Here is a 26,793-nt window from a genome sequence, read left to right as displayed (position 1 = left end):
TTGACATTAATACACACTTGAGATATATAAAATAGATTTTAAATATATTTATTCATATGTATTTAATATATATTTGTGCTACTAGGGATGAAGAAAGTATTGTTTTCGTCAACATTTTCTAGTTTGAATTTTGATTGGATACATATTCTGTCCAATACAGTTTACTATCTATCCAATACGAATAGAGTACTTGTAACATCGCTTTTCAAAAGTTAAAAATAAGTATTTAATGTGCAGTATAAGTGAACACAATTGTATATCTTCTATCAATCAGAATGTTCTTGCAACAGGATCAATAATAACAAGTCAAAACAATTTGTAAAAATAAAAATAAAACTGTCACAACACATTTTGGTTAACTGATTAGTTAAGTGATCAAAATGATCCAACTAAACACTTTACAATCACTTTATGACAAGATCAGGTGTGTAATTTGTCCAAAGGGAATTAGGTTTTACCCCAAAACCAAACATAAATGTTTACCTTTACACTGAAACCTGACTAAAACACAAACAGGCAATATGACACTTTGAACACACAAAACCTGGCTGTTTACGAACTATAACACAAGTAAAAGTGAATTATTTGCCTCGAGAAACTTTGATAAATTGGAGTTTGTTATGTTTACTCTTAAAACTCACCTTAAACAAGGAGCGTGGCTTCCAACTCGGCTGCATGAGGGAAAGTTTACGTTTTAATGTTGTTTATTGTCCAACTTACAGTAATGTTAGTCAAGATAATAGAGAATTATGTGCCCCTACACTCATACAAACTCCCTTTTCGATAGTAATTTGAGAGTCGCAATTCAAATAGTTGTGTCATTTTTATTTACTATTAACATTTGAAAGCAAACAAGTGGGCATAGTTTGAAACAGGTGTATTAAAAAAAAGTGTTTTGTATGCACATGTTATACAGCCATATTCTAAATATTAATTGATTTTGTATTGTTAAACATGCGGTATATACAATCAAAATCCCTAATAGAGAGCAGCACACTCTTTGAGTACCTGAATTCACCTACTTTATTTTTATCGAAAACTTTGTTAAATATTTGAAGAGGAATGGGATGTCTTTATTGTCAAAGATATAATGTAGAGGGGAAAAATAGAACCTACAAACCTGAGTAATTTCAATAGTGTTCATGCTATAAGAATTTGTTTTCTTTCTGATTAAAATATTTGATAATTAATGGATTATTTTAATCCTGTGTCAACATCTGGACAAAGGCCTGTTCAATCAATATGCTGATAATTTGAATCAAAATTATTTAGAAGAATATTGTAGTCCATATAAGCTTTAGTTTATTCAATATCTTTCCTTATCCAAACAAAAGCTTTTAAGAGCTCTTAAAATATCCTGCAGGGATTGTTGCTTTTATCAATAAGTGACTTCATCCAATAATTCCTCATAAATATTGCTTTTAAAGAAGTTGTCTGTTTAAATATTAATGAGACAAAATTAATTCTCTCAGGAGGATATTTACTGCTCATATTTTTCTATCTTGGTACCTATAAAATTTTACTGAAAATAACAAAAAATCTAGTAACTTTATCCATTATATATTTAATTTATTTGTAAAACAATTTTCAGAGTATCCGTTATAAAATTAATGTATAATTAAAGTAACGTTACTATAATAACAATAAGATAGACTTAAAATATATTAAGACTTTGTTTTGGTCCCAATTTATAAATTACATAAAGAAAATCTGTAAAATACTTTACTATTTGTAAAGTGTTTTGATTCTATGGCCCAAATTTTGATCAATGGTCCTTATTCCCTCGTACTGTATTTATGTTGTATATTGGCTTAGTTATTAACATATGCTATAATTCTTTGTTTATATATTTTTTTTTATTTTGTGACCAACATGGCAAACAAAGAGCCTAATGTAAACATGTTTAAATGTTAAGCTAATTTTTACTGTACATATATTATCAAATATAAATCTGTTTCTTTACAAACTTTCTCGTTAGTTGTCAAAACAACCTTGGTAAGTCTGGCTGGAATCTGCTCAGCTGTAATTGCATGATGATAAAAGAAAGTTTGCATTGTGCATTTAAATTGACCCCAAAGAGCTTCGCTTCGTCATACTCAATGAAAACTGAGAGAACCAGCTTTGCTTTCACTTGATTCCACCAGCAAAGGGCTATCATTGATTATTGAGATTCATATACACTCACGTCCATATTGTAGGTTCCCTCTGCTCTGCCAGGAGGTCCTGGAGGACCTGGGCTGCCAGGAGTTCCCGGGAGTCCTTGTAGGCCTTGGTCTCCTGTAATGTATACCACACAGTCAGTACGTGCACAATACATAACAGAATTAAAGAAAAACTTTAAATTTGGGAAAATTAACACAAAAAATCTCTTTCCTTGATTGTTTTAGGTGGGTTCTTGAACTAATTTAAATGGCTTGTTTCAACAAAAAAATCTGTTAATGCTCACTTTAATTTAAATACAGTATATCCAAGACACATAATTATTAAGAGTGTCTAATTTGTACATTTTTAACAATGCGTGAGTATGCGTCTCTTGACTAAATCGTTGTGTAATATAATGTTCATGGTTATTTAAAAACATTTAATATGTGAGTTCTCCGAGGTTGGTACAATTTATTAAAATGGCCGTCATTTTGTACTACTGTAATTGCAACAATGGTGGCACCATAAAGGCTACATTATCAATGACGAATATAATTATGAACAATCTAATTCGGCTATGAGTGGGAAATATTTGTAGAAAACACTAGATAAATAAAAGAGCAGCCTTTGAAAAATGATAAAATATTTACAAGAAATGTTGATCATATGGAACTGGTATGGGCGTTGTGAGTACAGTAAGGTTGAAATTGAGAACTCGGGTTTTAATGTTTTTCTTCTATTATGAAAACCTTTTTTTAAAGGTTTTTTAAGGGTTTTTTAAAATGAGGTGCCCCTTGATGGGGCTTTAGATTTTTATTTTTTAGGCTTCCTCAAAATATCCTATTTCGAGGTTCCAGGAGAAATGTCAATCCAACCAAAATTTGCACTTTTACGCTATATAAAGGTGTGCATAGTTTAGTTTTCGTAGGGTAATCCATTTAAAAGTTAATTGGAGGTTACATGGAAACTTTTGCCTACTCCTTTATATCTTTTATTGTTTTGTGATATGTAATATATAAAAATTAGAATGTGTTTTTGGGCCTGAATAAGTTATTTACTAGATAATTATACATTATAGTTACTATGTGAGCTCCTATTGGTTACTATCAGAGGTTTGTTTTACATGAGTCCATCAAACAACATTCAAGATTTCATGTAAAATGTTTAAGTTTATGAACATCATATGGATTTGTTCATGATTTCCGTAAGGTTATAGCACATATTCACTATGTTAAACCCATTTTCTTGTAGTACTTCCTATGAAAAGATATAAAAATCATTCAGCACGTACAAACTCGACAGTTAATTAAAACTATGACCCACTGAACCATCACAAATTCGTTATCTCAAATGAAAGTTTTAATTGATTTGCTGGCAATTACAATTGGGCTTAATTGCATGAATTTGAATTCTAAATGAATTTGGATTCAGCGTCTTTGATTTCTTTTTTTTATTGAGCTCTGAGAAATAAAAGTTACGGGCTTACTCGTTCACTACAAAACTGGCAAAACTAATTATAGTTTAACTTTGGATGGACGGAGTTCCGTTTGCTAGACAGTTGACGGAAATTTGTCTTTCGCTAGGATTATTATTACTCTCATGAGAAGCATAGACAATTATATTCCTTAGGAGTGTAATTTATTACTAATTAATTTCAAGGTGTTTAGGCTCAACTCTGTAAATACAAGGGTAAAAAAAGTAAAATTTTTATAAACTAATTTATGGAGTTACAGTAATGTATTTTCATAACAACCTCTACTTCTTAAGAAAAAACATCTGAAAATTTCAAACGGTTTGAACATAACGGTAGTAAACATAGGAATAACAAGGTATAACAGTGTTGTAATTACACTTTCGAGTTTAAAAGGATGGTCTTTCAATTATAAGCCAAAAATACGAGACGAAACACAGTTGTACACCATTAAAATAGAAAATTTCATTTTTATACATTAGAACAATTACTTATTTTTCAAATTATTACTTTTATACAAACATTATTAAATATACAGGGTCACAAAGTTGTGTATATTGAAGAATATTACCTTTTCAAATTTGAAATAGGATCATTAATAAGGTTCGGCAATAATCCATTTCCTTATGGCCACTTTTTTGTCTGTAAAATATAACTTAAAAGTAATATTTATTTTGTACTGAAACCATTGTGTTATTCCATTTACAGTAGTTGTATTCACCTTCACAACACCTTGCACTCCATTGTGCTGGACTTGAAAATCTCGGACCTACTTAAAATATTGTTTGTTAAGCTTTTATGCACTGCCAATACACACGTTGATTTTATTTAAAAGTTTAAAAAAGAAGAGCATATTTTAAACTGATTTTATATCTTGATAAGAAATGCATTTCCTTGCTGCTGACCATTATTTGATAAAAGATCTGCAGTTGTTTTCCAACATCAGTGATAATTAATCACATTTCAATTTCACGGAGGCCGGAGCCTAATGAAGCTAATAAGATTAAAATATCTATTGATAGATAACTAAACCAATAACTGCATGGATACAATTACATTTGCCGGCATCAGATGTTTTTAATGTAATATTAAATTATCACGTTTGATCTAAAACTAAACTAATTACATTTTTTATCACATAGGCTATCACGGAGATTTAATCAAACTATAAGTAATCATAAAAATACTCAAATATACGTTGGCTCTTCATGACTAATCTTCTACTTATAAAGAGGTATTTTCAACTTTAAAGTAATTCAAAAATACATTTTATTTTCTAGGACATGTCGTGAAATGTGCTCTCTGGTTGGTTAGAGTCTTAACAGAAACATTTTGCATTCCAATCATAGGAATTATCATTCAAAAATATTATAATTTTTCAAATGTATATGCTTGGATTTAAAGTAATGTCATACATTCTCTTTTTTTATGGTTGTATATACTAATTAAAATGTATTTTTTGTGACAATAGCCAATATAATTTATTGACCACTTTATGTTTGGTATTTAAATCTATGTAATGAGTGTTCACATTTCAATGTTTCTCTTAGACTTATCAATAGTACACAACGTGAAAAAAGAAAAAAAAGGTAAATTATTAAAAAGCTAGTAATCTTGTTAGGGGTAGATTTTATATTTGAAGTTTACAATTTGGTTACAGTTTGGTTACACAATCTGGCAATTATCAAAGTAGCTATGCATACTTTGTTTTAGAAAGTTTAAATTGACGATCTAACCAAACACATTAAATTAAAATAATCTTCGTTTATGTTAGAAAAATCACCATTAGATACATTCAAGGAAAGTTAGACTATTGAATCCGTCTCTTGCACAGCTGAGGGTTCATTAAAACTGAAACTCAACAGGAAAGATTGTTTAACATTCTTCTTTGCCTGAAGGAAATTATCCTCTGTCAGACTAAGTTAGCAACTTTAGGACTTTGGTTGGCCATATTTCTTCTTCTTCTCCAGTGTTAATGTTTGCCGAGAATTTATAGCCTCGCTAGTTACAGGTTTACTTACTGGGCTAAATTACCTTTATATTTATCCATTATTTTAATGACACTTTTACGTACTATGTGAAATATGTGTTTATTCAGAAGTTGTTATATTATATATTCGGGTTCTAACAGATTTGTGATTGCGAATTAATAATGAAATATTTGGCTTTAGTAAAAATCGTTCAGTAATTTTCATTTAAAATTTGATTTAATAAAAATTCAGGTCGTATTTGTAATAATTTGTAATAATTTAATTTGTATTTAATTTGTAATTTAATTTGTATTTAATTTGTTAATAATTTGTATTGAAGTTTGTAGTCCTTGAAGTAAGTAGTTGTTAAACACAAACAGCTCGAGCATATTCCTTGATAAACACATTTTAAATACCGTAAACATCATTATATCAATTCAAAACCTTTCAAAGGTAAAGGTACTTGCAGTGCTTTAAAAACCCTTTTAGTTACTGCTTGGTTAAATATAATTAATCACCACACACGATGATGGAACACATTTTCACATAAAGCCACTGGCTTAGTTGTAGTATTACTCTACTTAGGCTAAGGGCTGTTAAGTCCTGATTCCGTCAGAGCTTAGGTCTAAGACCTACTTAGTGTACTTTAGGTTTATTACAGTCACAAAGGGTTTAGGGTCCTTTCCTTAAGGTTCTGTGTAATATAAAAACAACTTACAGTGACATTTAGTCAGGGTAGTGCCTTATGTTAGTAAATTAAGAAATCTTAAATGCTACATTTATTGACAACATAAAAAACATGTTTGAGGCGTGGATGGTTTTCAGTATAGGATCCAATGAAGATGTTGATACCCTTAAGTGTTTTTTCGCTATAGTAAAACCATAGTAGTAGGTCTTACATTTAATTTACTTTCAATTTGTTACTTGTATAAATAAAATATATAGTAGGCCTAGTTTGAGTTAATAGTAAATAGATTTTCCCCCACACACGTTTTGTTACATGTATAATACATATATACATGTATATATGGTCATAGAAAGCCTTATAAAGAATATTTAAGCCATAACAACACATTAAGCATTAACATTGTAAGAATATTTAAGCCTTTATAATCCAATGACATAATCAGGGTGGTTTTGAATAAAATTACCATAGCTTCATAAATTGATCGAGCTCACAATAAAGAATTTCTTCAATACTAATGCATACTTATTATTTCTTTTAGGTCGGGAAAAATTATTTAAAAATGCATTTTACCCTCTTTATGACAGTTAATAAGCTTCTATGAAACAAGGTTTTTGTTTAGAAAACCCAGTTTTATGGATTTAAAACAAACAATAAAATAATGTTTTTAGTTCATACTTAGTTAGAAATCGTTAAAAGGGTAAAACATTCGCAAAATTACTCAGCTTAAAAATAATAAAGGAAATGTTTTGAAATAATTAAACTATTGCATGGAAATGAAATATAAAATAAATTGACTAACACTTAGTCTAAATTGCATTCCTCAAATTAGAATATCAATCAAGACCAAATCTTATAAGAAAGATGTTTAAATATTCCTTACCTCAAGGAAATTAGTTTTTAACTGACTAACTTTTGGAGTCAGAAAGCGTATAACTCTCGCAATAACTTCCACTCTTCGTCTTGTGTTTTAAGCTCTACTGGCAAGTTAATTATCATAAAGTTATTACTATTAGCTGTGGTTTCAACAAAATTATTATTTAATGTGGAGTTTAATGTGAATACGAAACTTCTGATATTACTGTACTGTTTTTAATACATTTTGTAGATATGATTAATTTTCCTTGGGAATGTTGGTGTGTGTGTTATATACGTATGTATTCTTACTATACACTGTACACTCTGTGCTGTATACTGTACCAGATAATCTAATTATTTAACCCAATTAAACTGTAAATCGACTAATCATTTATATAGGTTATGTCAGCCTTACAATGACTTATGTTTTGTAAAACTTAATTAACTATATCCATAACAAATATGTCCACCTCACCGATGGATCTTGTTAGATTTGACACGAGTTAATGAATTAAGTTTTTACCTTTTGGTCCTTGGATTCCCTCAGGACCTCTAGGACCTTCATCTCCTCGGTCTCCCTTTTCTCCTTTGGGTCCTGGCAATCCTCTCTCGCCCACCGGACCCGACAATCCCTGACACAGTAAACAAGTACTGTAAACCAATGCCAGTATATAACTTTCCAAATACTTCCTAAATAGCAGGAAACGCATTATAAAAAGTAATATTAAATTAACAATGCAAACTTCGTAATACAACCTAAACCAACACTGCTAGCTATGATCGAGTGTAAAGTTGCAAGATATTTATATCAACAAAACATAAGAAGTTTAGGGTCAAAAATGTTTCCCTGAATTTAAACAAAGCTACGAAGTATTGATGAAAATGAATGAAAACAAGGCTTTTGAAGGTACCTAATACTGTAAATCTTGTTGCTGACAGGCTAAGCTAAGATAAATTTAATTGGAAACTATTTACACACTTATTATTTATATACTTTGCAAGCACGTTTTTATGAAATTCCAAGGATTTAAAAGCTAAAAAAAAAAAAATAAGCTGAAAAGATTTCACAGGACACGACATTAAAAACAGTTATTAAGAGCGATTTTGTCATATAAAAACATAATAGTATATTAATTTAAAATAAATTACTATTTACCATTTTTCTGATATTTTCTTCGGTACAAACGATGTTTTTTTTTAAGAAAGTATTTTTTCCTAAGCCAAAGAAACTGCATGCATCCCTTTTGAATAAATAAAAATTTTCTAGGAAAATGAATATTTGTATGGTAAACATAAATTATTAACTAATTTGTTGCACTAAAAAGCTTAAATACCGGCATTCCAGGTGCGCCCGTCTTCCCGTCAGTCCCTGGAGGTCCTTGTACAGGCTCTGGAAGGTTGAAGTTCTTCAGGACTTCCGTAATGTTACAGGAACACTCCCCAGGAGGTCCTGGAGGCCCAACTACTCCTCCAGCGGGCAGGAACTGCAAGTAAAGGACAAGAATAAGGGCAAGAAGTAGTCTTTTTTAAGATATTCAATGCCAATGTCATTTTCTATCAGGAGGTTCTTTAAAATCAAGCTATGACACTTGACTTGGAAGCATCATTAGCTGGTAGCTCAATGATAAATATCAAGATCACGTGCTGGATCATACCAGCTGTTTTTAAATTCGAATACTATCATTTAAGTCGACCAAGAAAGAGATTTATGAAAAGCTTAAATTTATCTTCAGTCAAAATATAAGTAGTATAGTTTGTCGCCGCCGTTTTTTGTGGCGCGGGGTTTTTGGGCCAACTCCCCGCCCATGCCTAATTGCTAGTACATTTACCATTCCCCTTTCTAGTTGATGTATTATATTTCTGTCTTATCTTATCTATATATTAGACATATGAGTTGTTTAATATTGTTAGTATAGTTTGTCGGTGCCGTTTTTTGTGGTTCGAGGTTTTTGTGCCAACTCCCCCTCCCCCCTCACCCCTCACCCCCTCACCACTCCCCTCTGCCCCATGCACAATTGCTAGTACATCTACCATTCCCCTTTCCAGTTGATATATTATATTTCTATTTCAAAATCATGTATGTGCGAACTCGGCTCATGGCATGGGCGCGATCCCTTGGACATCCTTAGTGGAAATCCATGAATTCTGGCTACTTGGGAACCCAAGCCATTTGACATACAATAAATCACCCTTCATTCAACATCCACAGACTGCGTATTCCCGCAACTAGAATAACTAGCACATCAGCTACCTCAATTGACTATGTTTGCTCTAGCCTTGATCCAGATCTAATAAGTGCTGAAGTGGTTCACTCACATCTGTCTGACCACTCTGGGCAACTTATTAATATACAGTAGTATAGTTTGTCGCTGCCGTTTTTTGCGCATCGAGGTTTTTGGGCTAACTCCCCGCCTCACGCCTAATTGCTAGTACATCTACCATTCCATTTCTAGTTGTAGTCTATATTTCTATCTTATTTATATATATTAGTTGTATGAGTTGTTTAATATTGTCAGTATAGTTTGTCGCCGCTGTTTTTTTTTTTAGGTGTGTTGTCAACTCCCCGCCCCAGGCATAATTGCTAGTACATCTACCATTCCCCTTTCTAGTTGATATATTGTTGTCTATATTCCAATCTTATCTATATATATATATTAGCCGTATGAGTTGTTTAATATTGACATTCTCTTTTTATGTTATTCCAATCATATTGTATAAATACCTCTTACCTTTAGTGTCGTCCATATGAAATAATATTTAAAATTTTCTTAATTTTTAGATGTATTATTGTTTTATCAAAAGTTGGAACCTATATAATGTACTTAAATTTTAACAATTTTGCTGTATCTTTTGATATTTGAGATACAAGTGATTTTAAGTCTTGCTACAAGAAAATACTCTAAAATTAAAAAAATAATTTAAAATAGCTTACAATCTTGTAAATTGAAGACACTAATACAAATATCAAATTTAAGAACAAAAGATTTTTATAGTTACAGAGGACCTTTACAAGGAAATAGAATGTGACTTGAATTTTTTTTTATACCTCTGGTTATAGTTAAGATATTGTCAAAGCAAAACATCTCTATAGACTTATATTATTTGATCTGTCTTGAAACTGTGCAAGATTACTATGAGAATGTTGCAAGAATTAAATCTACAAATAATCATCACCTTCAAACCTTAACTAGGGATAAAAAGTACTACATTTTCATGGTGTCAAGAGGTTTATTGTACAATATGTCATCAATACTATTATACATTTGCTACTAGAATATATATGAGTTTTTACATCAAATACTCTGAAATTTGTCCCCTCAAGTTGTAAACATCAAGTGAATGTACTATACAATAACAAATACATTTATTATATTGAATTGAAACATGAAGTATTTATAATATTACTTTTGGGTTATCATTATAATAGACAAATCACTATGGCTATGCAATGTAAATCTGAGAGTCAATTATCATGATGAGCTACAACTTTTAATCTAAATGGAAAAGTTATTTAAACATACATATATACAAAAGTACAATAGTGTACGACAAGAAAATATAAATAATATTTGCTACTTGTTTTTACCCTATTCGTGTTAATTATGAAAATCAATCATGGAATTTCTGGATTGATTAAATGAAATACGATGTCTTGTTTGAATAATAATATACATGTTTGTGTACTTTTATACAAGTAAAATTATTGATGTTTTCATACTAAAAATGTTTAATAATGTCATCGAACATAACAATTGACTGTGACTTGTTACTTTGATGTGAATTAGTTACTTAAATTTCACACATTCCTCATAATTTGTACACAAATTATACACATTTCATGTAATATAACAACTAACTTTGACCGTGATGTGAATTTATGTAAAAATATTTTACTCAAATTTCACACATTTTACACAATTTGTACAAACACTTCACACAATATAACAACTTACTGTAACTTTGACATGAATTTGCGTGAAAAATTTACTCAAATTTCACACATTTCACACAATTTTTACACAAATTTTATGTTATGTAACAACTAGCTGTGACTGTGATGTGAATTTGTGTCATTTAACACAATGTATTGACTAACTGAGACTATGATGTAAATTCGTCATACAATTTTACAGCTATTAACAGATAAATGGTGGCTGTTTGTACATATAAAAATAAAAATATTTGTTAATCTGGACTAATCTAAATTGACTATTAGAATAGAATTATATTATTTACAATGTGCATAACCAAAATAAAATCTCAATATACGCAGTGTCTGTTTACACGTAATTCTACTTTTTTAACATTTGAAAATGTATGCCCACTTCCCTTTAACTGGTACTCTCGCATTTCATTCTTGATTTTGTCTAATTCACTATCAACTAACTCTTTCAAATTACTAGAATTATAAAATCCCTTGTTTTTTGTTTTTAGGTTTATAGTCACCACATCGTCTCCATTTAAATACTCCACTTCTACTAGCAAATTGGCTTTAAAAGATCCGAGTGTTTCTAAGCATTGCTGGAAAGTATTTACTATTTCTGGTTTTATATTGGAAAGAAACTCTTCTAAATTTGTGGATGATGCTGGATATGCAGCAAACGTTTTTACCCTACACCTAAATGTACAGGGTATTTCCTGGAACAATGAACTGGACATTTTATCTTCTTTTTCTATAACAAATAAAAACAAAAACATATTTTAACCCAACATTTTCCTATGGTTTGAGAATATCTGATATGTTACCAAAATCATACCCCAGGTTTGAGCAATAAAAATGCAACTTGAAAAAGTAATTTGCAAGAGTTAGTTGATAGTAAGTTAGATGAAATTTACTAAGATTAGATAAGAAAATTGTGTGAAATTTATAAAAATTGTTTGAAATATGTGTGATAAAGTACACACGAATTCACATCACAATCACAGTGAAATTCACAATTCATGTGAAATTTTTGTCATAATTTCACAAATTGTGTAAAAATTGTGTGAAATTTATAAAAGTTGTGTGAAATGTGTGTGATAAAGTACACACGAATTCACATCACAGTCACAGTGAAATTCACTATTCATGTGAAATTTGTGTGATGAAGTACACAAGTTCACAAAAATTCACATCACAGTCACGGTCAGTTGTTGTATTTGATGACATGAATAGTCCAAATATTACACATTTTTGTCAAAAGGTCGACATAAAAGTATTGACTGTTTTTACTTGTGTAAATCTTGCAGCAAAGTACACAAACATTTATGTTATAATGTAAATTTCCTAATATTATCCAAACAAGACAATTTAAGTTTTAAAACATGTGTATAACAATCATGTTGGTAATGACGTTTCATTTAACCAATTTAACAATCTCTTCCTCTAAAGTTGGGACAAAACTTAATATGGCTTTTCTATAATAGACATGGAAAGGTTAAATAATAACGGCAATTATATTTTTACGTTTGATCAATTTTATAATTACTAAGAGCAAGAGTATTAATGTCATCTTCCAGAATAAACCTCTTGTCATCATCAAAAGATAGTACTTTCTTATTCATAGTTTTTTTTGACATTTTTACCCATCTAAAATTGTTTAAGTCCATAATATTGTTTTAAAATGCTTATATTTTGAAAACGGTTTGAGATACGGCAAAACGGTTGAAATTCTGACACCCACTATGTGTGCCAGAATTTCAACCGTTTTGCCGTATCTCAAACCGTTTTCAAAATATAAGCATTTTAAAACAATATTATGGACTTAAACAATTTTAGATGGGTAAAAATGTCAAAAAAAACTATGAATAAGAAAGTACTATCTTTTGATGATGACAAGAGGTTTATTCTGGAAGATGACATTAATACTCTTGCTCTTAGTAATTATAAAATTGATCAAACGTAAAAATATAATTGCCGTTATTATTTAACCTTTCCATGTCTATTATAGAAAAGCCATATTAAGTTTTGTCCCAACTTTAGAGGAAGAGATTGTTAAATTGGTTAAATGAAACGTCATTACCAACATGATTGTTATACACATGTTTTAAAACTTAAATTGTCTTGTTTGGATAATATTAGGAAATTTACATTATAACATAAATGTTTGTGTACTTTGCTGCAAGATTTACACAAGTAAAAACAGTCAATACTTTTATGTCGACCTTTTGACAAAAATGTGTAATATTTGGACTATTCATGTCATCAAATACAACAACTGACCGTGACTGTGATGTGAATTTTTGTGAACTTGTGTACTTCATCACACAAATTTCACATGAATAGTGAATTTCACTGTGACTGTGATGTGAATTCGTGTGTACTTTATCACACACATTTCACACAACTTTTATAAATTTCACACAATTTTTACACAATTTGTGAAATTATGACAAAAATTTCACATGAATTGTGAATTTCACTGTGATTGTGATGTGAATTCGTGTGTACTTTATCACACATATTTCAAACAATTTTTATAAATTTCACACAATTTTCTTATCTAATCTTAGTAAATTTCATCTAACTTACTATCAACTAACTCTTGCAAATTACTTTTTCAAGTTGCATTTTTATTGCTCAAACCTGGGGTATGATTTTGGTAACATATCAGATATTCTCAAACCATAGGAAAATGTTGGGTTAAAATATGTTTTTGTTTTTATTTGTTATAGAAAAAGAAGATAAAATGTCCAGTTCATTGTTCCAGGAAATACCCTGTACATTTAGGTGTAGGGTAAAAACGTTTGCTGCATATCCAGCATCATCCACAAATTTAGAAGAGTTTCTTTCCAATATAAAACCAGAAATAGTAAATACTTTCCAGCAATGCTTAGAAACACTCGGATCTTTTAAAGCCAATTTGCTAGTAGAAGTGGAGTATTTAAATGGAGACGATGTGGTGACTATAAACCTAAAAACAAAAAAAACAAGGGATTTTATAATTCTAGTAATTTGAAAGAGTTAGTTGATAGTGAATTAGACAAAATCAAGAATGAAATGCGAGAGTACCAGTTAAAGGGAAGTGGGCATACATTTTCAAATGTTAAAAAAGTAGAATTACGTGTAAACAGACACTGCGTATATTGAGATTTTATTTTGGTTATGCACATTGTAAATAATATAATTCTATTCTAATAGTCAATTTAGATTAGTCCAGATTAACAAATATTTTTATTTTTATATGTACAAACAGCCACCATTTATCTGTTAATAGCTGTAAAATTGTATGACGAATTTACATCATAGTCTCAGTTAGTCAATACATTGTGTTAAATGACACAAATTCACATCACAGTCACAGCTAGTTGTTACATAACATAAAATTTGTGTAAAAATTGTGTGAAATGTGTGAAATTTGAGTAAATTTTTCACGCAAATTCATGTCAAAGTTACAGTAAGTTGTTATATTGTGTGAAGTGTTTGTACAAATTGTGTAAAATGTGTGAAATTTGAGTAAAATATTTTTACATAAATTCACATCACGGTCAAAGTTAGTTGTTATATTACATGAAATGTGTATAATTTGTGTACAAATTATGAGGAATGTGTGAAATTTAAGTAACTAATTCACATCAAAGTAACAAGTCACAGTCAATTGTTATGTTCGATGACATTATTAAACATTTTTAGTATGAAAACATCAATAATTTTACTTGTATAAAAGTACACAAACATGTATATTATTATTCAAACAAGACATCGTATTTCATTTAATCAATCCAGAAATTCCATGATTGATTTTCATAATTAACACGAATAGGGTAAAAACAAGTAGCAAATATTATTTATATTTTCTTGTCGTACACTATTGTACTTTTGTATATATGTATGTTTAAATAACTTTTCCATTTAGATTAAAAGTTGTAGCTCATCATGATAATTGACTCTCAGATTTACATTGCATAGCCATAGTGATTTGTCTATTATAATGATAGCCCAAAAGTAATATTATAAATACTTCATGTTTCAATTCAATATAATAAATGTATTTGTTATTGTATAGTACATTCACTTGATGTTTACAACTTGAGGGGACAAATTTCAGAGTATTTGATGTAAAAACTCATATATATTCTAGTAGCAAATGTATAATAGTATTGATGACATATTGTACAATAAACCTCTTGACACCATGAAAATGTAGTACTTTTTATCCCTAGTTAAGGTTTGAAGGTGATGATTATTTGTAGATTTAATTCTTGCAACATTCTCATAGTAATCTTGCACAGTTTCAAGACAGATCAAATAATATAAGTCTATAGAGATGTTTTGCTTTGACAATATCTTAACTATAACCAGAGGTATAAAAAAAAATTCAAGTCACATTCTATTTCCTTGTAAAGGTCCTCTGTAACTATAAAAATCTTTTGTTCTTAAATTTGATATTTGTATTAGTGTCTTCAATTTACAAGATTGTAAGCTATTTTAAATTATTTTTTTAATTTTAGAGTATTTTCTTGTAGCAAGACTTAAAATCACTTGTATCTCAAATATCAAAAGATACAGCAAAATTGTTAAAATTTAAGTACATTATATAGGTTCCAACTTTTGATAAAACAATAATACATCTAAAAATTAAGAAAATTTTAAATATTATTTCATATGGACGACACTAAAGGTAAGAGGTATTTATACAATATGATTGGAATAACATAAAAAGAGAATGTCAATATTAAACAACTCATACGGCTAATATATATATATAGATAAGATTGGAATATAGACAACAATATATCAACTAGAAAGGGGAATGGTAGATGTACTAGCAATTATGCCTGGGGCGGGGAGTTGACAACACACCTAAAAAAAAAAACAGCGGCGACAAACTATACTGACAATATTAAACAACTCATACAACTAATATATATAAATAAGATAGAAATATAGACTACAACTAGAAATGGAATGGTAGATGTACTAGCAATTAGGCGTGAGGCGGGGAGTTAGCCCAAAAACCTCGATGCGCAAAAAACGGCAGCGACAAACTATACTACTGTATATTAATAAGTTGCCCAGAGTGGTCAGACAGATGTGAGTGAACCACTTCAGCACTTATTAGATCTGGATCAAGGCTAGAGCAAACATAGTCAATTGAGGTAGCTGATGTGCTAGTTATTCTAGTTGCGGGAATACGCAGTCTGTGGATGTTGAATGAAGGGTGATTTATTGTATGTCAAATGGCTTGGGTTCCCAAGTAGCCAGAATTCATGGATTTCCACTAAGGATGTCCAAGGGAGCGTGCCCGCGACCAGGAGCGCGCCCACGCCATGAGCCGAGTTCGCACATACATGATTTTGAAATAGAAATATAATATATCAACTGGAAAGGGGAATGGTAGATGTACTAGCAATTGTGCATGGGGCAGAGGGGAGTGGTGAGGGGGTGAGGGGTGAGGGGGGGAGTTGGCCCAAAAATGTCGAACCTCAAAAAACGGCGGCGACAAACTATACTAACAATATTAAACAACTCATATGTCTAATATATAGATAAGATAAGACAGAAATATAATACATCAACTAGAAAGGGGAATGGTAAATGTACTAGCAATTAGGCATGGGCGGGGAGTTGGCCCAAAAACCCCGCGCCACAAAAAACGGCGGCGACAAACTATACTACTAATATAAAACATAAGAAATTTACCTTATATAAATTTGGGTAGAAATTTCTCTTGTTTGTTTACATAGTCTGGGTCAACATTACTGCGGGGTGACTTACAAACAGCCAACAGTTAGTTACATTTAGAATAGTATAGATTTTAGTGGAAGCTTTAAACCAGAAAATGTTCTAATCGCTTCAATGACATATCCTATTTTTTCTAGATTTGTTCTAGATTCTTGAGTTAGCCCTCAGACCACCACCATAAACTAAAACCTAATATTGATTGGGGATTTTATTTCAGGGCTCTAAGACAGCATTTTTGCTTTATCAGCTGCGGAATTGGAAAAAGGGTATTTAATAATTGTCATGAGTTTAATAAGACTAAAGAAAAAACTGAACGCAAGATTGAGTTTAAATATTTCCCATCTTTCTGTCCGATGCTTGATGGCATATCTGTGCGTGTATGCCTTTAATTTAAGACCAAAACTTTATAGATCGGTTTAGTTGAAGATCCAAACCGACTCGGAAAAGAAAAGCCAATATATTTAATACATAGATGTATCAACCTATGATTGACCCCATATTTTAAAATCTAAGCTTATATTAGTTATCCTATCAATAGAGTTTTGTGGACACTGTAAAAAATATATATTGTTTACATATCTTAAATTATATAGACTGGTTAACTTTCTTGAAATCACAACAACGCCCGACGGGTAAGCTAAATATTGGAAAAAGAAAATCTGGAAGAAAAGTTACTACAAAACAAGGTATTTCTATATGAAAATAAATGTTTAATGCCCTAGGCAACTAGTACTAGATTAGCCTATTTAGAATAGAATGGATGACACAATAAATGAAAATGGAAAAAGACAACTTAAAATAGAACACCAATATTTTAATTTAATTCACTAATTGCTTTTTATTTGAAATCAACTGATAAAGTTTTGTATGTGGCCAAAATTAATGTTATGGATGAAATAGTATTACAGAAAAGGAACTTTTTATTTTTAGTAGTTTATTTATTTTATTTCAGTAATATCAAACAACTAAAAAAATAACTAAACTAAACCAAATACCAATTATGCACAAACTCTACATGAAACTCTTCTACTGAACTAATGTGTGAATCGTTGAGACTGAACCCACTTTTATTTACCCTGCGACGTGTTTTCTAAAAGATTCTTTTTCGTCTTTCTTCCCTCAAAGCTCAAAGAAACAAGAGAATTTACTTTCACTTTGAAAGATCTTTTGAAATTGCCTACATCACAACAATATTCTACATGTGGGTTGTTAAAATAGATTAGACCTAATGATAAAGTCAAAGAAAAATAAACATTTTAAAATCATAACTTTATTTAGGCCTAACTCTCCTCTATGGCCAATTATCTGATTGAATACATTACATTTAAGTTTTATTGTTTTGTGAACTATATAGCCAAACAATTGTTATATGTCTTCTTAAAATTCTATTTGATATCTGTGACAACCGGTTAAAATAGTCTTGAAAAAACTAATTAACAAGGCATCGCAATACTTTGTAAAAATCTTTTACATGTAACAATTGTAATTACAGTACACAAATACGTTAGCTAATGGGAGAAGAACGCGTTTTGTCGAACTTAAAAAAAAATGTTTTGAAATGTAACACGAATATAGATTCTCTTATCAAAGTGTTTCAAATGTAATTAAATACATAGATATAACAATCTATATAAAGTGTGATTTATACATAGATGTTAGTTGGTATGCTTTATTTTACAAAAAAAGTTAAACTAACTTTAGTTATTACCCTCATTTGTTTCCTCAAGTCCCTAAATATTTAAATGGCGGGGGCTATGTTTTAACCTGTCACAGCTTGAAGATGAACCTTTAGGTTCGAAACTTGGGTCACTTACCTAAGTTCGGATCACAAACAGTACTACAGGTATTTAACCTTTTATTTTTAACGTATATATCTAATATTACTTAACTTATATCTTCTATTCACTCACCGAAATCTAACTCATATATTAATTAATCTTATTTAGAGCTTCGAGCTACTGTTTATTTGATATATTTAATTTTAAGAAAAAATGGTAAACAAAACAGTGCAAGAGATGAAACTAGAGCTCAGCAGCAAAGCCTCGAGAGCCTATTTTAGGTAGATTTTTCCCGACAATATATGGCTCATATGTAGATATCAAAGTCACACAAAAGAGCTTTTGGAACACTTGACATGGGCAGCACCTCGGGTTGATTAAATGTAAATAAAGACTTCGAGCCCTGAAGTTAAAAATATCCCTTTGATCAGGATATTGGACGACTTATATGAGTGTATTTCATGCTTTGATTGCACATGCGAATGGTAAATTGCAGAATGTATCATGATACAAGGACTTTTAAATGGTTTTAAAATTATAATAAGGATGTAAAAAATGTTTGTTTACATTTATTTTTTTTGGTAATTTTATAAATGTTTGACAAGCCGATTTGTGATTTATAATTACTATTGGATAACAAGGTTTTCAATAGAGTTTGGAAGAGAATATTCATAAGTGCGGGAAAGACTAAGATTTTACATATTGTTTTATTTAATCTATCAAGAACTTAAGATTAACAATGCCTCCAATCGGCATATAATGAGCTTTCATTTAAAATATTGAAGTGAGCTTTTCTTTAATTAAGTTATGTTTATTTAATGTTTTTCACTGGCTCCGTTCATCGAGTGTATATAAAGTACGATGATTTTCAGTTAATATAAATGAGAAAGTTGCTGTAAATTGAGGAGGCTATTAAACTTAAATATGATAAAATATCTTTCTCTCAATTTCGTTCTAATGTATAGTTTTACATTGCGGAATTATTATTACTCAGGCGATTTAATCTCTATTGTTTGTAATGAAAAATCTTCCATAAAAAATTAGCTGTTTTGATCGTTTTAACTATAAAACCAACTGTAGGAAGTTTAAACACCACCCAACAAGGCTCTGTCCCCTTATACGATAAGTTTAACATTATTGTAGTTCAAATTAATTATTCGCCGTCACAATATATTTTGGTGTTTGACAATTCGTTATAGAATGTATAGGATTTTGCGCATCAACAAATCAAAAGAAGAATATCGAATCCACAGAGGTCGGAGGTCGGATAGAAACGAACCCAAATCATAATTTCCTTTGACACTATGACAAATGGTACATCATATCACTGATGATTTACGTTTGATCCAGCTCTATTGCTTTGTGAATATTTGTGTTCGTCTCTCCACAAAGAGTTTTGTAACTATTGTGTTTACACAAATATTTGTCGTGATGATAGTGTTTTGAGGATTGTAAATCGATTGGAAAAACTGTTTATTGTTATTATTCATTAGGGGAAATGGGTTTGAAATTGTTTACTGACAAAACGGAGGTCAAAGAAGTCTGCATTTAGTTAAATATTTAATTACAAATTACATTAAATTTATTTTATTTATCGGACTAGTGTGTCATGTTTTATGTTTTGCCAAAGCATGGTAAGATAAAATATACTTGTCGAAGATTTTCAAGTAACGTTTGAGATAAAGTGAAAATATGCTTTAAAACATGATTTTAAGCGTTAAGGAAAGGTATATATAAAATAAATGAGTTGCAAGAACATATTTTTAGAACTCTCCAATTGCCTCCTCCCTAAAAAAGATGGACTTGTAAGATAGTATTTTAATACGCCTCTAATACATCCTATACTTAATACATCCCTATAAATTTGATTTTTAAACATAATGACCAAACTCTACAAAATTTAATCAAAATCGGATGCATTTTTGGGTGATTTTGGCTTCTGGGTCCTCAAAACTAAAAAGTAAAAGTGTCTATGGTCCAGGTCTTATTATGAAACCTACAGTAATAGCTTCTTCCCTATGTGGTAAATTCACTAAAATATCAAAATTTGGTTGGTCAAGATTATAAAAAAAATTCCCACCTCATTTTTTCGGGTTAAAACTTTCTACAGCCCTTAAATTGTTTATTTTACCAACCAAAAATGCCAAATTATGTTATAACAATTGAAAACGTGAATTAATAGTGCGGCTTTGTATGTTGGTAAAATATAATGATTCGGCAAACTCACTCCGAAACTAAAACAACTAAATCTTACTTCAGTATAACTTGGTATCCAACCACCATTATGTAGGATGTTGCTCATAACAATACATTTACTTAAATGTCCTAATGTGTTCAACTCACCCCATCATCACCTGAACCAAACTCAGGAAGTCCTGATGTTCCTCTAGGATTGTAGGGAGGTCCCGGTGGACCTGGAGGACCTTCTATTGATTCGCCAGGAGGTCCCTAAGGATAAGATACTAACAGTTACACCAATAATGAACAATACGAGCAAAAACTACGTCAAAGTCTAAAGTACCAAATTTTGATCTCATTTTGTTTTAATGAAGCAAACAACAAACAACATTTCGTTTGAAGTATATTTTTAAAAAGAAACACAATAACCTATTCCTGTTTAGCAAACGTAAATCTCAATATTCTTTAACAGCAATTTTTGGGACAGAAAGAGTAATAATTGTGACAGGAAAAGTAAGATGGTCGTAATTTTTTATTTGGAAATAAATTATGACATTCGTGGAATTCAAGAGGGTATGAAGATATTTTAATACATATCAAATTAACAGTCAACTAGAATTAAGAGATAAATAAACAATAAAAATCATATTGGACCCCAATTGGCGTTATAAAATGGCCATTTGGAAAGCTAATTAAGGGAACCAATTGATCATAATACATAGCTACATGGCAATTAACTCTCTGATTCGGTTAAGTTGCGCATTTGGTTTAATTTCCTATAGTACATGAGGAGTTCCTAATTGAAAGAACATTGTTGAATGAAGAGCCATTTCGGTAAAGGTGACCAATTCTGGTTAAGTGATCGATAAGTACTTTTCAGTATTTATAGGTATAAGTTGTTCGAATCAAATTTATTGTTACGTATTTGTTGTTTATCCGATCAAAGATTGTTCCAATAAAGTACAAGAGTGGACTCAGGTAAAAGTAAATATCAATCGCTTATTAAATATTTGATAAAAGACCCCTTAATAAATATTCGGTTAAAATGAAACTGTGTTTATGTTCGTTGAAATTATAAAGATAGGTAAGAACAAAATGGCATAGAATATGAAAAAATGTTTATGTACTTACAGGCTCTCCTCTTTCTCCCTTTTGCCCCTTCATTCCGGTGAATCCTGCAACGATAAACAAAAATAAATAAAATATAGGTAAAGAAGAAATAAAAACAGTCACGATTAAAAATATAAGAAAGAATGTAAACAAGGATAGTGAACAAATAAAATTTAGCAGTAAATGAAACAAGTACAACAAGGCTTGGAAATTGAAAGCCAAACCATGCTGAAATAATTGACTAAAATTATAAATTAAACATTGGTAAAACTGATGTACGAAATAGGAAAAATATAGTTTGACGGTGAAAAACTTAAAAGCTACACATGATTTGTCTTTTGATTTCGTAAAAAAAATATAGCTTTGATTTATTCACTTTTTACACCAAATTATATTTAATTTTTAAGATATTAGTGTATCTTCTCTTAGTTAGTTGTGCTTAGGTCTGCGCATGTCCGTCAATCCAAATCATTACCAACATTTTAGAAATAAAAGAAAAACTACGTAAATGTATCATTATAAAGAAAATACATAAATTAAGAGTATTGGCTACAGGATTATTATCGTATATGGTAGAGTTCGCATGGACATAGTCTTGAGCCTTGGTTCACATTCGGGGATTAAACATTGTAATCAATGGGAACCACACAAGCTTCCCCAGAAATCCACTCTCTGTAGCGTAAATTATACATGTGGCTTGAAACTCATTGGAAATGTATTTAATTTACAACTTACAAATGAAAGCGATAGGCCGTATAGAAACAGGTTTTTTGTAATTTTACCAATGAACTGTTTAAATGGAAAAATGTATGGGATAAAAAATACAATGTTAGACACGAAATTGTGACCAAAACCGTAATTAAACCCTTTTGAAACTTTAAATCGCTTTGTAAAAGCGGTAATTTAAACATTACGTAGCTTACCATAGGGCTTAAATTATTTACAAGGGATTAGACAAAGCTACAAGTCTAAACAAAACCCCTCCTAACACTTAGAATAGTTATGAATCGCCATTAGATTGTTTTGGACCACATTGTGAGAAGTAAGTGTATACAACAATCAGTTCAAAGGAATTGGTGAAAATCTAAAACGTTTTTGTGTGACAATGCAAATATTAATTAAAATAAAACATTTTATACGGTAATAAATAATGAAAGGTTTAAACGAAATTCTTAACTTTTTTCAAATATACAACAAGGAAACACACTAATGAAAGACTTGTCTTAATAGAGTCTTTGGTGTGGAAATTTAATTTTAATTCCAAACAAAGTTTTCAGCGTTATCTTGTTTGCGCTCATGAGTCCGCACAAACACATTTCCCCAGCGTTAGACTGGAAAAACATCCTTTACACAAGGGAGATGCGAAAGCCATGACTAAAACTCGTTTTATATTCGTTTTATAATGTTCAACAAACATTTTAACTTTGCTTTAATGTTAAAACATATCACGATTTATATTTATATTTTTATTTATATTTTGTTAGCTAAATATTATTCCACTTATTAATTATTAAATTGTATAGACTGATATAACTATTTTGTCGTTTGAAAACTCAAATTTGTCGCAGGCTTATACTTGACCAACCTTACTAAAACACATATAGAATTAATGTACAGAAAATAATATAAAATTTATATGAAATAATTTTACAATCAAAATCGCTTAAGCTGAGCTTTGGGAATCCATGAATATTCAAAAGAGCATTAATTTGCAAAATATAAAACAAATTGTAACCACTACAAGATAACTTAACTTAATTCATAAATAATTAATAAATTTACTTTTTAATTTCGAAGCAGACCTATATTCTTTAACGCCAAATACCAGTAAGGTGTAAAGTTTGGGAATAAGATTTTTCAGAGAATTAGGCTTACTCAAATTAATAACTATAGAGCCAATACCTTTACACGCATTTGACTTACATTATTGATTTCATCTCTAGGTATAAGGTGATATTTCCAATAAAGAGAGTAAATGTGCTTTATTTTCCGTTTAGGTTACATGATGCCTGCATTACATATGCCTAAACTGGAAATAGACCCACAACAAATTTGTTATAAATGGCTGTTTTTGCTGCACTATGACGAAACAAATATTACTCAAGTGATATATAGTACTAAATTTGTAAAAGTCTTTACAAATAACCAAAACTTCAAAGCCCTGATTGTAATAAAAGGACCAACAATAAAAAAATATAAATAATTAATCACTATAGTAAACAGTAAAAAAATTCCCAACAGTTTAGAGATTGACTGAAGCTGAAAAATGAATGAGTATAAATATTGTAAGTACTCCGATCCTTATCTTTTGAAAAAAAAAAAAAAAACAACACGATGTGTTTACGACTTGTATTTGCAGTAACTTTTGTCAGACGTTAAGATTTATGAAGACTTGAGCTTTTAGCCTCAACTCTGAATGACGAACATCTTTCACCTTTACGATTTCCTTACATTCAAACAACTTTGACACCTCAAAGCTAAAACAGTACGTGTCTCTGAACTGTATTCATTAGTAATGATTAAAATTAATGACTTTATATGCAACAAATTTGGTATTTTTTTCATATTTATTTTTAAGTTAAATGAAAAAAAAACATTTACTCATAAATTTGCTATTTCAATGGAAATAGTTTTGAAAACCACGAAAGTACACAAGTAAAAGCATTCAACAACTATTTCTTTGACACAATGCTTTTCCTTTAAAAGCCACGAAGTACGAGGCCACTTAAGGACCTGAATGTTCTTTAGAAATACTTTTTATTCGTTTCTAAAATGTATACAAGCAAAAGCTAAGTATTAGCAAATGTTTAGTGATTGATTCTAATAAGTATTCTAATATGCTCGGGACTTCAGTTCCTTAGGTCCCGGACTACAATCCCCCAAAATCACCAATGGATTTTATCTATGTACAGTAATAATGCCGCAATACCTTGGGGAGCGAGCTGGTCTAGTGGTTACAGCGCGAGACTTTTGTTCCTGAGGTCCCGTGTTCAAATCCCGCCAAGTCACCAATGGATTTTATTTAAGTAATAATGCCGCAACCCATAGGTCTAACCTGAAGATATGTGAAGATATGTACAATCCCGGACTCGAACCTATCGTTCTAGGAAAAAATACTATAATATAGTTTACTTTAATAAACGGGCAAACACTGTTTCAACGTCATATCTTAATCATTTCTTGTTCCAAGAGGTTAACCACGTATAGTCTTCCGTTGCCCGTCTACATCCCTAGTAATTGCGAGTGGGGTGTATCTAGCAAATCGAGAAGCGACCTGTTCAGTAAGGCCTAGCGCACACGGTCGATTTTTCGATCGGCCGATTAAAAAATCTGCCAAAAATAAATCGCCCTTGATTTATGTCCAGGCGCACACGTGGCGATTTTTTAGTCGAGAAATGGATTTTTTTAAGTAATGGACTTTGTTGAATTAACCTGTGTTTGTGCTCTTCTAATTAGATCAAACAAAAAAATAAGACAACTTAAATATTGGGTTCATCCGATAGTAAGTCAGAGACTTTTAAATCGACAGTTTTATAAACTGTACACTTTACGTGATGACAGTAAAAAGTTCTTTAATTACTATAGAATGTCCGTTGAAAGTTTCAGTTTTTATTATAACAGCTGTGGCCTTTATTAGCAAAGAAAACAACACAACTCACACTGAAGTTCACTGTCTCCTGTGGAGAACAATAAGCGACTGGCCGATTTTTTAGTCGACCGTGTGCGCGGACTGATAACAATCTGTACGTTACAGATTTTCGGGCGACAATCGCCTCGCCTACGAATCTGTGGCAAAACCCAGATTTTAAAATCGGCGCAATTCTCGATCGCCTGTGTGCGCGCTTCCATTCAAATTCATGATGCACAGATCGGCCGATGAAATAGTCGCCTCAAAATAATCGCTCGTGTGCGCCTAGCCTTAGGCCTGGCGCACACGGTAGATTTTTCGATCGGCCGATTAAAAAAATCGGCCAAAAATAAATCGCCTTTGGTTTATGTCTAGGCGCACACGTGGCGATTTTTTAGTCGAGAAATGGATTTTTTGAGTGCGTTTAAAATGGACTTTGTTGAATTAACCTGTGTTTGTGCTCTTCTAACTAGACCAAAGAAAAAAAGAAGACAACTTAAATATTGGGTTCATCCGATAGTAAGGCAGATACTTTTAAATCGACAGTTTTAGAAACTATAGGTACACTTTACGTGATGATAGTAAAAAGTTATTTGATTACTATAGAATGTCTGTTGAAAGTTTCAGTTTTTATTATAACAGCTGTGGCCTTTTTTTAGCGAAGAAAACAACACAACTCACACTGAAGTTTACTGACTCTTGTGGAGAACAACAAGCGACTGGCCGATTTTTTAGTCGACCGTGTGCGCGGACTGATAACATCCTGTACGTTACAGATTTCCGGGCGACAATCGCCTCGCCTACGAATCTGTGGCAAAACCCAGATTTTAAAATCGACGCAATTCTCGATCGCCTGTGTGCGCGCTTCCATTCAAATTCATGATGCACAGATCGGCCGATGAAATAGTCGCCTCAAAATAATCGCTCGTGTGCGCCTAGCCTAAGGCGGGCGATCGAGAATTGCGCCGATTTTAAAATCTGGGTTTTGCCACAGATTCGTAGGCGAGGCGATTGTCGCCCGAAAATCTGTAACGTACAGATTGTTATCAGTCCGCGCACACGGTCGACTAAAAAATCGGCCAGTCGCTTATTGTTCTCCACAGGAGACAGTGAACTTCAGTGTGAGTTGTGTTGTTTTCTTTGCTAATAAAGGCCACAGCTGTTATAATAAAAACTGAAACTTTCAACGGACATTCTATAGTAATTAAAGAACTTTTTACTGTCATCACGTAAAGTGTACAGTTTATAAAACTGTCGATTTAAAAGTCTCTGACTTACTATCGGATGAACCCAATATTTAAGTTGTCTT

General features: G+C 31.1%; 1 protein-coding gene across 3 annotated transcripts in view; it reads right to left on the bottom strand.

Moving 5' to 3' along the window:
• LOC129002299 (collagen alpha-1(XVIII) chain-like) overlaps positions 1–26,793 on the bottom strand; it is a 392,307-nt gene that overhangs the window by 28,664 nt on the left and 336,850 nt on the right. For 2 of the 3 annotated variants that reach the window (XM_054429992.1, XM_054429990.1), the window contains exons 8-13: positions 21,878–21,921; positions 20,912–21,016; positions 8,461–8,610; positions 7,650–7,758; positions 2,186–2,277; positions 642–671 (exon numbers count right to left, since the gene is read on the bottom strand). In XM_054429992.1, the coding sequence (XP_054285967.1) occupies positions 642–671; positions 2,186–2,277; positions 7,650–7,758; positions 8,461–8,610; positions 20,912–21,016; positions 21,878–21,921 (530 nt within the window). The remainder of the gene's footprint in view (positions 1–641; positions 672–2,185; positions 2,278–7,649; positions 7,759–8,460; positions 8,611–20,911; positions 21,017–21,877; positions 21,922–26,793) is intronic. The other variant, XM_054429991.1, reaches the window with a different exon arrangement.

This window comes from Macrosteles quadrilineatus, unplaced genomic scaffold (assembly GCF_028750875.1).
Source record: "Macrosteles quadrilineatus isolate MER2022 unplaced genomic scaffold, UCM_ALF_1.0 Scaffold_9__3_contigs__length_116548681, whole genome shotgun sequence".
Taxonomy (NCBI): domain Eukaryota; kingdom Metazoa; phylum Arthropoda; class Insecta; order Hemiptera; family Cicadellidae; genus Macrosteles; species Macrosteles quadrilineatus.
The sequence above is the reverse complement of the archived record's forward strand: the minus strand, read 5'-3'. Positions and strand labels throughout refer to the sequence as shown.